Source organism: Epinephelus moara, chromosome 22, assembly GCF_006386435.1.
Source record: "Epinephelus moara isolate mb chromosome 22, YSFRI_EMoa_1.0, whole genome shotgun sequence".
In the NCBI taxonomy this organism is placed as follows: domain Eukaryota; kingdom Metazoa; phylum Chordata; class Actinopteri; order Perciformes; family Serranidae; genus Epinephelus; species Epinephelus moara.
The window spans coordinates 35,355,975-35,369,245 of NC_065527.1; the positions used below are offsets into that span (position 1 = coordinate 35,355,975).

Below are 13,271 nucleotides of genomic sequence, written 5' to 3' on the forward strand. Positions count from 1 at the left end.
GATACTAAGTCAAAAATAATGAGATACTAAGTCAAAATAATGACTTACTAAGTCAAAATAATGAGATACTAAGTCAAAAATAATGAGATACTAAGTCAAAATAATGACTTGCTAAGTCAAAGTAATGAGATACTAAGCCAAAATAATGACTTGCTAAGTCAAAATAATGAGATACTAAGTCAAAATAATGACTTGCTAAGTCAAAATAATGAGATACTAAGTCAAAAATAATGATNTACTAAGTCAAAATATTGACTTGCTAAGTCAAAGTAATGAGATACTAAGCCAAAATAATGACTTGCTAAGTCAAAATAATGAGATACTAAGTCAAAATAATGACTTGCTAAGTCAAAAATAATGAGATACTAAGTCAAAATAATGAGGTACCAAGTCTAATAATGAGGTGAATGAGTACAGTTTCAGCCTTCGACAATCCATACTCTTCATCTCTCAGTCACGATGGATAACATCATTGAGGGATACTAACTCAAAACAATGAGGTCATAACTCATGTACAAAATGTAGTAAAATAGTGTTGATTTTAAGTGTTCTGTTCCATCAAGTGGCGGAAATGGGCTTCCATAAACTCCACCTACGCCAAAGTTGGACCTGAGTATAAGTCACAATAACATGTCAGAAATTACACATTTCAGCACAGTAAGGGCTTCTTCATGTATGTCAACAGTAAAAAAAAAAAATAAAAAATTTAAAAATCAGTATTCTCTGAACCAAGCCCGGCCCGAGGCTGCAGCACGGCACTGTGCACACAGTCAATGGAGCGGTAAATTCCATAAATTTTAACATAATGTAGAAAGTTGAAAAAATATATATGAACAAGTTATGGCATGAGATGTATAATGCTTCATAAACAGTGGTAACTTAGATGGTGATCTCCTTCTTTTCTCGGTCATGTTGATCTTTTTCTTTCCTTATTATTTGAGTTTGTGAATGGTGCGTAAATATTGCCGCCGCAATGACTTGTGGGATGGAATTATCTCCTTTCCTATCGCTTAGGAAGGTCCGATGTATCCTATGCTAAAGGCGATCTGAAAGGAAGCATTGAACCTCCTTTCCTTAGTGTTTAGAGAATTCGAACAGCTCTTATCATGGCGGCCACTAAAATACTTCCGGGTCATTTCACTCAGCTAGGAACCTTCCTAAGCAAAAAAGACTTTCCGACCGCAGCCTATGTGTATGTGTTGAAAAGTGTATATATATATGTGAGAGTGAAAATATATGTATTTGAAAGGAGAATGTATGTGTGTGAGAGTGAAAATATATGTATGTGAAAGGAGATTGTATGTGTGTGAGAGAGAAAATATATGTATGTGTAAGGAGAATGTATGTGTGTGAGAGAGAAAATATATGTATGTGTAAGGAGAATGTATGTGTGTGAGAGGGCCAGAATGAATTATGGCTTGTACGGCCCCTCATACCGCTCCATTGACTGTGTGCACAGTGCCGTGCTGCAGCCTCGGGCCGGGCTTGGTTCAGAGAATATTGATTTTTAAATTTTTTATTTTTTTTTTTACTGTTGACATACATGAAGAAGCCCTTACTGTGCTGAAATGTGTAATTTCTGACATGTTATTGTGACTTATACTCAGGTCCAACTTTGGCGTAGGTGGAGTTGGAGAATCATGAACCACTTGAAGATGGCCGTTAAATAGTGAGGAGAAGACAAACAGAGGATCGGGGGACTGAAGTGAAGCAAAGCAACATGGCTGTCTTCAAGCCTGAAAGTGTGGAAGACTTTTATGAGATAGGGGAAGCTTTGGGAAGGTATGGATATATCAAGCAGTGTTCACCACAATACAGTCATTAGTTATTTAGACATTTACAGATGTTGTATTTCTTCTGTACTCCAGATTTTCAAATTTAATTTGTTCATATTCCCTACAAAAAAACAAACAACAGTTAGCTAAACTGAGTGACTGGTTAATAAACTTCCCCAGAAAATTGACAGAAACAAAAGGTATCACTGACACAGCTTTATGAAGGCAGATGAGTTAGTTACTCAGTGTTACTCACAGCTTTAGACTGACTGAGAAGTCAATAAGAAGTCAATTAATTAGACATTCCCTTGAATTATTAGCCAACCCCTTAAAGAAGCTGTATGTAACATTCAGAATATTAGCAAACCACCGTTTTCTATGTAAAGATTTAGGAGTAATGGTGTTCTGAGGAGAGAATGAAGTCACACTCCCTCTGTGTGTGTGAGTCCCTGTGAGTGTGTCCCACTGGCTACTTCATTGGCGCCACTCTGCACTGCAGAGTGCCAGTTGTTAGCATTGTTTATTGAGTTAGCACTGTTGGTCACCTCCATTTTGAGAACCATGTGCAGACAGTCCCGCCACAGACTGAACCACAGATATGCTCTGAATGTTGCACACAGCTTTTCTTACTTTCAGTTTTTCCTGAACTAGGTTAAGATTTTTTTCCAAGTCATCCGGTTCCACTGTTGTACGTCATCTTATTTAAAAGAAGGCCCTGTAAACATGTAACAGGCATTTAATCAAGTTTGCACCTCAATACTTTTGTCTGCTTCAGCTTTCTTTCAATGAAAAGATGAGCATCCGTTCTCCAGCATTGCCAGAGCAGCTGTTGCCATGCACAGCTGTGACTATTCATGACATGTAGACAGACGCCATCTTCAGCAGTGATATTGCAATCATCAAATTATGTTCCTCAAATGAAAAGCTTAGGGAAATACAATTATTTTAATGTAAATAAAAAGAAGTATAACTAACACCCTGTTAGTCATATTACACTTTGAGTGAATGCTAGTACTGTGGCTCAGAGGTAGAGCAGGTCGTCCACCAATCGATAGATCAGTGGTTCGATCCCAGGCTCCTCCAGGCTGCATGTCGAAGTTTCCTTGAGCGAGATACTGAACCCCAAATTGCTCCCGATGGCTGTTCCATCGGTGTGTGAGTGTGTTAAAACTGAGTAGCAGGTGGCACCTTGTATGGTAGCCTCGGCCACCAGTGTATGAATGTGTGTGTGAATGGGTGAACGTGACTCGTAGTGTAAAAAGCGCTTTGAGTGGTCACTAGATGACTAGAAAAGCGCTATACAAATGCAGGTCCATTTACCATTTACATTCTGTTTTCATATTTACCAGTTTATGTGTGGAAAATGGAAAACAGAATTTATCCACCTGGCCCCAGATGTGTATTTTGAAATCTTACCTTTGCCAGAACAACACATTAATTACCAGGGACTAAGTTGTCAATGTCCTTCTGCACAGTCTAAACATTGAGGGGATACATTTAAACATGGTTATGATTCCTACACTTTCCACCGATCTAGCTGTGAACACACAAGCACTTTTAAACTAAAACTGTGCACAGATCCCAGATACCAGTGTGCAGCACCAAACAACAAAAATTGTGGTGGTGGCCAACCCAACAATCTTTATAATGTTTGTGTTCATTATTTCTTTTGTTTACATGTCTGCATGGAAATGCAACACTGGATTTATGGAAATGTGCAGATGCATGTTCTGTCTCAAAGGTTAAAAAAAGGCTTTTGGAATGCATTGCTGTTTTGCAGCAGGTGTTAGGTCTATCAGAGCTTCCACAGTTTTGCCTAAATTAAAAATATATATCTATATAATTTGCAAATTGTAAAAACAAAATATTCTTGCTGTATCCCAAGCTTGGTGTTAACTTTGGATTATGTTCTTGCCCCATCCAGTGGGCATTTTGGTCAGGTTCGACAGGTTCGAGAGCGGGCCACTGGGACTTTTTGGGCAGGCAAATTCCTGAAGATTCGGAAGAACACGTGCAGCCGTCTGGGCCTGGACAGGAACAGTGTGGAGCAGGAGGTGGAGATCCTCCAGGCAATACAACATCCAAACATCGTGACTCTCAAAGACGTCTTTGAGAGCCGAGCTGAGGTGGTGCTCATTCTGGAGCTGTGAGTTAAAAAGAGAGGGTGTGTGTGTGTGTGTGTGTGTGTTTGTGTTTGTGTTTGTACATGTTTGATTTCTTCCTGTGATTGTAGTGTGTTCTCCAGGACTAATCAAGTGTGCATCTACATGTGTGCATAGTGGTGGTGTCACAATTTGGAGAATTGTGACATCCCGATGCATATGTGTCATTTGTCATGACAGCTTGTTCAGTGTGAGCATTGCCGTGAGAATTGGACATTTGTTACAGCAAAAAAGCACGACTCTCGTAACATGAATGATGGCTCTGCTTTGTTTAGTTGTGTCGGCAAATTCCACTCCAAAATGAATGCTGTATTATGTTATAGCATTTACACTCTGTTCAACAAAATGTCAAAAAAATGTCTGTTTATTTAGCAGACCCAAGATCTGCTAAAGACATAACAATTCTTATATTCAGGCAATTATTCACTAAAGAAAACGTACTTATTGTATTATATTCCATTTTTGCAAGTATACCCCTCCTAAAAAGTTTGACACATTGGCTCTTGGATTTAAAGTCACTGGTGGAGAGTGAGTACAGCAGTACAACAGAGAAGTATAGTGGTTCTGAGATGTGGTCACTGACTTTGACAGACCATTTCCTGTTGAAAGGGAAGTTATGAATCCACCGACAGACAGAGCTAGAGACTTTGCGGTGCGTGACTTTCTTAGCAGTAGGTCACAGATGACAGTATTAAAAGCAGAGTTGAAGTCTACAAACAGTATGTGGGCATATGTGTGTGGGTTGTCACCATGCTTCAGATTCAGATTCAGATTCAGAATACTTTATTAATCCCCGGGGGGAAATTGTTTTTGTTCCAATGCTCCGTGCAAAGTAGAAATAGAAATACAGCATGAATGGAAACAAGAGATAAAGATGAAGATATAAATAAAATACTAAAATAGACAATGAAATAAGTAAAATAAATATTAAAGTAGACATTAAAATAAAATAAAATAAAATAAAATATTAAAGTAGACATTAGAATAAAATAGAATAAAATAGAATATTAAAGTAGACATTAACATAAATAAAATATTACAGTAGACAATAAAGTAAAATAAATAATAAAAACAGTAAAGTAGACAATCTGAAATATATACAATATACAATGAAATGGTTGTAGCATTATAAATGAAATAAGAATGAGTAATTATATTGTGTGATTTGTTTTATAAATAGCCAAATGAGTCCGATCATCAGAGGGAGGAGTTGTACAGTTTAATGGCCACAGGTAAGAATGACTTCCTGTGGCGCTCAGTGGTGCATTTAGGAGCAATCAGTCTCTGGCTGAAGGTGCTCCTCAGTTCGACCAGAGCGTTGTGGAGAGGGTGAGAGCCATGCTGAAGTATCGCCCGCACCTTTGACAGCATCCTCCTGTCTGACACTGCTGTCAAAGGGTCCAGCTCCACCCCCACAATGTCACTGGCCTTTCTGATCAGCTTGTTGAGTCTGTTGGCATGCTGTAGAACAAAGAGCAGGACCAGGTTTATGGCGTCTATATATATCTACAGATCTATCATGTCTGTATGCAAACTGCAAAGAGCATTGGAGAGAGTCAGAAAAAGTATTACAAGATGAGTCTCTCAAAGTACTTAATGACAATAGAAGTCAGAGCGACTGACCTGTTGTCACTGAGGTTTGTCATTTTCTGTGTTTTGAGGGGTCTGTGCAATCTCTCCATAGCTTCAGAGGACCCTGTTTTAACTGTTTTTTTTACTGGCTTAGGTACCTTTGTTTGCATTAAGGAATGAGGTGAGTGAGGGAGTAATAAAAATTCCTCACGCTAAAAATATGACAGAATTGGTCATATTTGTAGGTTAGGTGCCTTTTAAAGCACTCAAGGACACCTGACACACAAACAGACTCAAGTCAATGTTAGCTTTAACTTAACTGATTAATAGAGCAACTGACAATGCATGATTGTTACGATAACCTTCAATCAATGAACATCAATAAGATAAGTGTGCATTGTGTTTCTCAGAAGAGATACATTGGCCTGACCATCTGTGGTACTTGTTTGATTGTGATGAGGAGATAAAGCCCAGTGTCTACACAGGCTAAGTTCTAATACTGCGACCTGTAGGCAATATTGGATTTGTCAAACTGAAAACAGTGTGGAAATGCTAACACATATTCCAAATTTCATAGTAGACCAGTTTGGGTACAGTTGGATTAAAAATTGCGTCATGGACAGTGTTAGACTGTAGGTGAACAAATGACTGAAATCACTATAAACTTTGGTGGCAAAAGCACTTGAGTACTAATCTACTACTTTGGCACAAGTACTGACTTAACTGACATTTCAACCAACATGTGAGCACTTGTATTTAGAGACAAAAGTAAAAATGAGCCCAAATTCTTCAAGTTTTTTTGCATGAAAAATAAAGTCTTGGTCTGACTTTCATGAAGATAATCAATGTTAGAAAGGAGACGTGCAGAGATGGAAAAGGGGAGTGAAGATTCCAGGATGTCAAGAATTATAAAATGTGTATTTTGTGATAGTTATTTGGATTTTTTTTTTTTTTTTTTTTTATCTTTTAACTGCAGCAACAGTTTCGGTTTGGTTTGCTCTTTCTCATCCACTTTCTCGGGTAGTATCGGGTTTAAATGAGTCTTAAACTTAATGCTAAAACCCAACCCAGTCTCACTTGTGGAAATCCGGCGCTTGGTCAGTGACCTTCAACGTCAGACACCCATGAAAAAAAAGCTGCCCTAATGTTAGCATGATATGTGGCCAGTCGCTGGTCGCTGTTTAACAGCGCCCATAAGTGTCAGGGGGAAACGCGGTGGGACAACAATGAAAGTTAAGGGTGCGGAAGTCCGAGTGGGTTGGGTGGGAGGGGTGGTGGATTGGTCCAACAACCACTGACTTCGAGCTGGGAGGCCAGTGTACGCTTCCTGTTAGATTGTAAAGCCAAGCCCTGTTCTTTTTTCCCTAGCCCAACCATGTGCTGTTATTGCTTAAACCCAACCATGGACGTGTGTTACTGAAAAGAAAACAAAAACGTCAGTTCACAGGGCATGACGTTGTGCGTTTATTTTGAAAGAAACTGTATGCAAACTCACACTACATTTTCATGTGAAAACTGAAGTTTTGCAAACAAACAATGCATGTAACAGGCAGAACTTGATACAGCGTCCCAGAACATCAACAACCAATGCACCCAGGGTACCTTAGACGTTGTATCTCGACGTGGAGAGTTCATGAGCAGACGTTAATATGCGATGATGTCGGAGTGAGAATGTGTTGCAAAACCAGAATGTTGTGGCAGCGAGGCTCATGCAGTAAAGAAAGAAATACTCAGATCCTTTGCTAGGGGTAGGGGAAGTAATCAATTCTTAGATGAATTGCGGTGCAGACATGGACAGTTTGGCACTGATTCACAAATGTCAATAATCGATTATTAATGTTTATTAATAATGTGATGTTGATGGAACGAAAGAAGCGTAACTCAACCACGAGGGCAGTGCAGCAACTGGAAAGTCTACAGTGCGGACATTCTACAGTTAACTTGTATTTCATCTTCACAGAAGGCAGTGGGTGCAAGCTTATTTTAGTAAATATCTAAATAATTACATTTGAGAGACAAATGTGAAGTATATGGTGAATACTTTGTATATGTAGAGACAAATGTTACCAGAGCAGAGCAGTGATCAGTAGTAACATTAACAAACAAAATTGGCTGACTAGTGTTGCAATGGTATGACATTTTCTTAGTATGATAATTGTGTCAAGGTATTACAGAAACATTATTATTGAAAGTCAGAATGAGCCTTAAAGAAATGAAAACTGAAGGGTTTTTTTTTGGTTGAACATTTTATTACTAAAATACAAACTTGAAACCATTTTTTAAATGAAAGTACGTGTAAAAAGTCTCGCCCTTAAACTATAATAAAGGTGAGATTCTCCGTCCAGTTGCATTTTTTTTTCAATATCATAAACAACCAAATGCACACAGTATGATAATCATTAACTTTCATATCACAGTTTACCTTGAAATCAGTATCCCACTGCAACCTTACAGCTGATTAACACACACTGCAGCATTAAACAACTTAAACCAACTCTATGATGAGGAAAATAACTCTCTGCTCAGTCAGTTTCACCTCAAAAAAAGTCCGCTCAGCTTCATTTCCTGAAGCTAGGCTGCTCTCCACTGCTGTAGACAGAATGTAAACAGCACAGCAGAGCACTCTGTTTCCCCCTCAGTTATTCCCACACAAGCAGGAAACTGTAAGGGCTCATTTATGCTCAACGTTAAATACGGATCCGGATACGGACGGAGCCTTCTGTTCGTGCTCTGCGTTCATTTCGTCCGTATTTCTGCACATTTCCATAAAGCTTACGGATACAGGCCAAACGGAGCAGTACCACCGGGAACCGTGGGTGCAGTGTTGCTGTCACTACCAGATACGTAGCTCTAGTGAGACACGAAGAAGAAATAACAATTCAATTTCTCTCATCGGCAGTACTAGAGAAAAGAATTCTCCGTCCTCCAGTCGCGATGTATTTAACGGCCTCCCCGACCACTGCCTCCCTCAACGCTGCCTCTGTTTTTGTCTTTTATGCAAGAGGTACATTATCAATATCTCCTCCACAGTCGCCATGTTTGTTTTTGAGTTTGTTGTTGTCATAAACTTTTGACGCTGGGCTGCCCCCTGGTGGATATATTGGTTAACATCCATGCCAACGTAAAGGGCGCATGGAAGTATGAGGGCAGTGACGGTAACATCGTTTGAAACGGACGTATACATTTTCGTACGTAAAGGGAGCATAAATGAGCCTTCAGGTGCTTTCAAATTGATTACGTTGCCTGTTTACATTTTTAAAATAAAATGGCTGCAGACCATTCACTATTCAATAATATGTAGTAATTTTATACTACAGTGCATCCGGAAAGTATTCACAGCGCTTCACTTTTTCCATATTTTGTTATGTTTCAGCCTTATTCCAAAATGGATTATATTCATTTTTTTCCTCAAAATTCTACACACAACACCCCATAATGACAACGTGAAAAAAGTTTTTTTGAAATGTTTGCAAATTTATTAAAAATAAGACACTAAGAAATCACATGTACATAAGTATTCACAGCCTTTGCTCAGTACTTTGTTGATGCACCTTTGGCAGCAATTACAGCCTCAAGTCTTTTTGAATATGATGCCACAAGCTTGGCACACCTATCTTTGGGCAGTTTTGCCCATTCCTCTTTGCAGCACCTCTCAAGCTCCATCAGGTTGGATGGGAAGCGTCGGTTCACAGCCATTTTCAGATCTCTCCAGAGATGTTCAATCGGATTCAAGTCTGGGCTGTGGCTGGGCCACTCAAGGACATTCACAGAGTTGTCCTGAAGCCACTCCTTTGATATCTCGTCTGTGTGCTTAGGGTCGTCGTCCTGCTGAAAGATGAACTGTCTCTGTACATTGCTGCATTCATCTTTCCCTCTATCCTGACTAGTCTCCCAGTTCCTGCCGCTGAAAAACATCCCCACAGCATGATGCTGCCACCACCATGCTTCACTGTAGGGATGGTGTTGTTTATTAACTAGCGATGATATGAAGGTGATGAAGAAGACTCCAGATGACACCGTCTTGCTTGCTTAAAGAAAAGGTTTATTACAAGAAGTACAGCATCTATCAAGCATCTAGAATGCTTGGAGAGGGTTCTTCAGCCGATGTGGACCACTCTGAAAAGCAGCCCCAAATTACTCCCATTATATAGACACGCTGTTTCTGTGAAATGTGAGACAAAGTCAGACAAACAACCAAGGGTGACCCTAGTTGGATTTCACCCACTTTAACCCTGAACCATAAATATCTTTTCTTTGACCCTGACCATATATGCTTTTTAACCCTGGGCCCCTTACTGGTCATCTGTTCCAAACCTTCAGAGCAAATGATAATACACTACAATGGTATTGGCCCGGTGATGAGCGGTGCCTGTTTCCTCCAAACATGACGCCTGGCATTCACGCCAAAGAGCTCAATCTTTGTCTCATCAGACCATAGAATTTTGTTTCTCATGGTCTGAGAGTCCTTCAGGTGCAAATTGGCAAACTCCAGGCAGGCTGCCATGTGCCTTTTACTAAGGAGTGGTTTCCGTCTGGCCACTCTACCATACAGGCCTGATTGGTGGATTGCTCCAGAGATGGTTGTCCTTCTGGAAGGTTCTCCTCTCTCCACAGAGGAACGCTGGAGCTCTGACAGAGTGACCATCGGGTTCTTGGTCACCTCCCTGACTAAGGCCCTTCTCCCCCGATCGCTCAGTTTAGACGGCCGGCCAGCTCTAGGAAGAGTCCTGGTGGTTCTGAACTTCTTCCATTTACGGATGATGGAGGCCACTGTGCTCATTGGGACCTTCAAGGCAGCAGAAATTTTTCTGTACCCTTCCCCAGATTTGTGCCCCGAGACAATCCTGTGTCGGAGGTCTACAGACAATTCCTTTGATTTCATGCTTAGTTTGTGCTCTGACATGCACTGTCAACTGTGGGACCTTATATAGACAGGTGTGTGCCATTCCAAATCACGTCCAATCAACTGAATTTACCACAGGTGGACTCCAATTAAGCTGTAGAAACATCTCAAGGATGATCAGTGGAAACAGGATGCACCTGAGCTCAATTTTGAGCTTCATGGCAAAGGCTGTGAATACTGTACATGTGATTTCTTAGTTTTTTATTTTTAATAACTTTGCAAAAATCTCAAAAAAAACTTTTTTCACGTTGTCATTATGGGGTGTTGTGTGTAGAATTTTGAGGAAAGAATGAATATAATCCATTTTGGAATAAGGCTGAAACATAACAAAATGTGGAAGAAGTGAAGCACTGTGAATACTTTCCGGATGCACTGTATATCCGGTGAAATATTACAGTATGCAATCACTAAACACTACCTTGGCATGAATATCCCACAAAAGATTAGTGCGTGCAACTGCAGATGGATACAGTCCAGCTGGTTTTAAGGCTCAGGTATGGAAGCATTTAGGCTGTAAGGTTGAAAGTAAAAGGGACCTGGACAAGAGCCACACTGCATGCAAGTAAATTCATCTATTTAGTCATGGATCACTACAAATACAATATGCTGTGTTTTAAAAGTAGCAAGCAGTCACACAGTGAGAAAAAATATATACACCTTTCCTTTCTTAAATAGTAGTAGGAATATCACAATGTGAAAATACTCTTGCAAGTAAAAGTCCTGCATTCAAAATGATATTTAAGTAAAAGTACACAAGTATTACCAACAACATGTACTTAAAAAGATATAAGCTATATAATATGGCCCCTTTCAGATGAGAAAATAATTTTTTCACACAATTTATTAATGTGTAGAGGATAACAATTTATTATCAGTAGAAATTGGTTTCTTGGTCATCACCCTGGGTTGGGAAAAAGTATATCATTAAATAGATTAGGTGAACTGCTTCCAGATGGAGATATAAGTGTCAGTGTGCAATGCTGTGTGTACTAGTTACAGGGCCCAGCTGATGTTGGTTGGGAAATAGGTCCAATACGAAAGCTAAATACTTGTTAAAGTGAGGTGATGTGCTGAAGCTAGATCTGTATTAAACACACCAAAAGACATTAAAATAAATTAGTAAAATAGTCACTAATAATAACAACACTGCACTCACCAATACCCCTTGTCCACCAAAATTAGCATGTGTTAAGCAAGTTTTTTAAACAGGCCACAGACTCCTTTCTAGTTGCCAGTAAACCACATCTGTGTACACAGCTCTGCAGCAGATGAGTATGCCTTTCTGTGTTTTTTTTTTTTTTCAACGTAACAAACAGGCCAGAAAACAGGTTAGTAAATAGTAGAAAGCAGCATGGAGACCAGTGAAAACTTTACAGTGGTTATTTCTTTTTATGTATCTCTTACTTATTCAGTCTCTCTTTTAAACTCAGTGCAGACTAAACTGGATTGATGTTCGAGTACTGCTTAGGCGGACATGGACAGTATTTTGTGGTGGTGCGTCATTGCATCTCACAGGTAAAGGAGCTACAAATTAGCGCGTTCACCCAGGTGTTGTATTTCGAGCAGCATGCACCTTGTGACAGGGAACAACCAATCACAACTGACCGATATCTTTCCCTTCTGTAAATATCATCCATCCATTATCTAACCGTTTATCCTCTTGAGGGTTGCGCGGGGGCTGGAGCCTATCCCAGCTCACATTGGGCGAGAGGCGGGGTTCACCCTGGACAGGTCACCAGACTATCGCAGGGCTGATATGTAGAGACAGACAACCATTCACACTCACATTCACACCTACGGACAATTAAGAGTCACCAATTAACCTATACCCAATCTGCATGTCACTGGACTGTGGGAGGAAGCCGGAGTACCCGGAGAAAACCCACGCTGACACAAGGAGAACATGCAAACTCCGCACAGAAGGGCTCCCCCACCCGGGATCGACCAGCAACCCTCTTGCTGTGAGGCGACAGTGCTGACCACCAGACCACCGTGCCGCCCCACACCACCGTGCCATTGGGCACATATCAGTCTGTGGTAATTATGGAAGAGAAGTTGATCGTCTTATTGCAGGGCAACCCAGATCTTTAAATCTGCCCCAAGGACAATATTTTAGGCCTACACACAGCACCTGGAAGAAGATTAGCTCTGCACTCAAGATTTCATGTTGCTTAGCGACTTCAGACGCAACCTGCCTCTGTCCTTTTGAAAGTTGGCACAGATTAGGCACAAGAGTTGCACACAGGGCCCGACCTCGTGTTTTCCTTGCAGTTAAAGACATGGCACGTGTACAGACGTGTAGCGGGTTTTTGGGCAGTGGAAAAGGGGCTCAAGTGAATAGCTGTGATCTGTGAAGACAACGACATCACCTGACGGGTCTGTCTAACTGCAGTCCAGAGCAGTCAGACAGCCTGACAGGTTGGAAAAAAAACCTCCAAGTCAGACAAACAGTTAAATGTCCCCTTTGACTTCCTTTACTTAGTAGTTGTGTACACAGTTTTCCTGACGATGACAGATCATTAGCAACATGAGTTGTGTCTTAACAAACAGCCAACATTGAAAGGAGCAGTTAGTTGAATGTCATTTTAACCCTATGGGCCCGAACGACGCATTGTGCGTCCAAATTCACACCTGTTCTTCTCTATTGATTTTCTCCGCGACCGTGCGTCATAGCGAGAAACCACGCATATCACATGAAACAGCGAAATTGTAGCTTTCCGACAAGACCAAGCACTTAAATTTCAATTTTTCAATTTCAATTTTATTTATAAAGCCCAATATCACAAATCACAATTTGCCTCACAGGGCTTTACAGCATATGACATCCCTCTGTCCTTATGACCCTCGCAGCGGATAAGG

At 40.4% G+C, this 13,271-nt stretch overlaps 1 protein-coding gene across 1 annotated transcript in view; it reads left to right on the plus strand.

Annotated features, from left to right (window-relative positions):
• Positions 1-1,711: 1,711 nt before the first annotated feature.
• The window catches only part of si:dkey-240h12.4 (death-associated protein kinase 2), a 63,880-nt gene continuing 52,320 nt past the window's right edge, over positions 1,712-13,271 (plus strand). The window contains exons 1-2 of the mRNA XM_050034057.1: positions 1,712-1,782; positions 3,700-3,921. Of these exons, the coding sequence (XP_049890014.1) occupies positions 1,721-1,782; positions 3,700-3,921 (284 nt within the window). The 5' untranslated portion in view covers positions 1,712-1,720. The remainder of the gene's footprint in view (positions 1,783-3,699; positions 3,922-13,271) is intronic.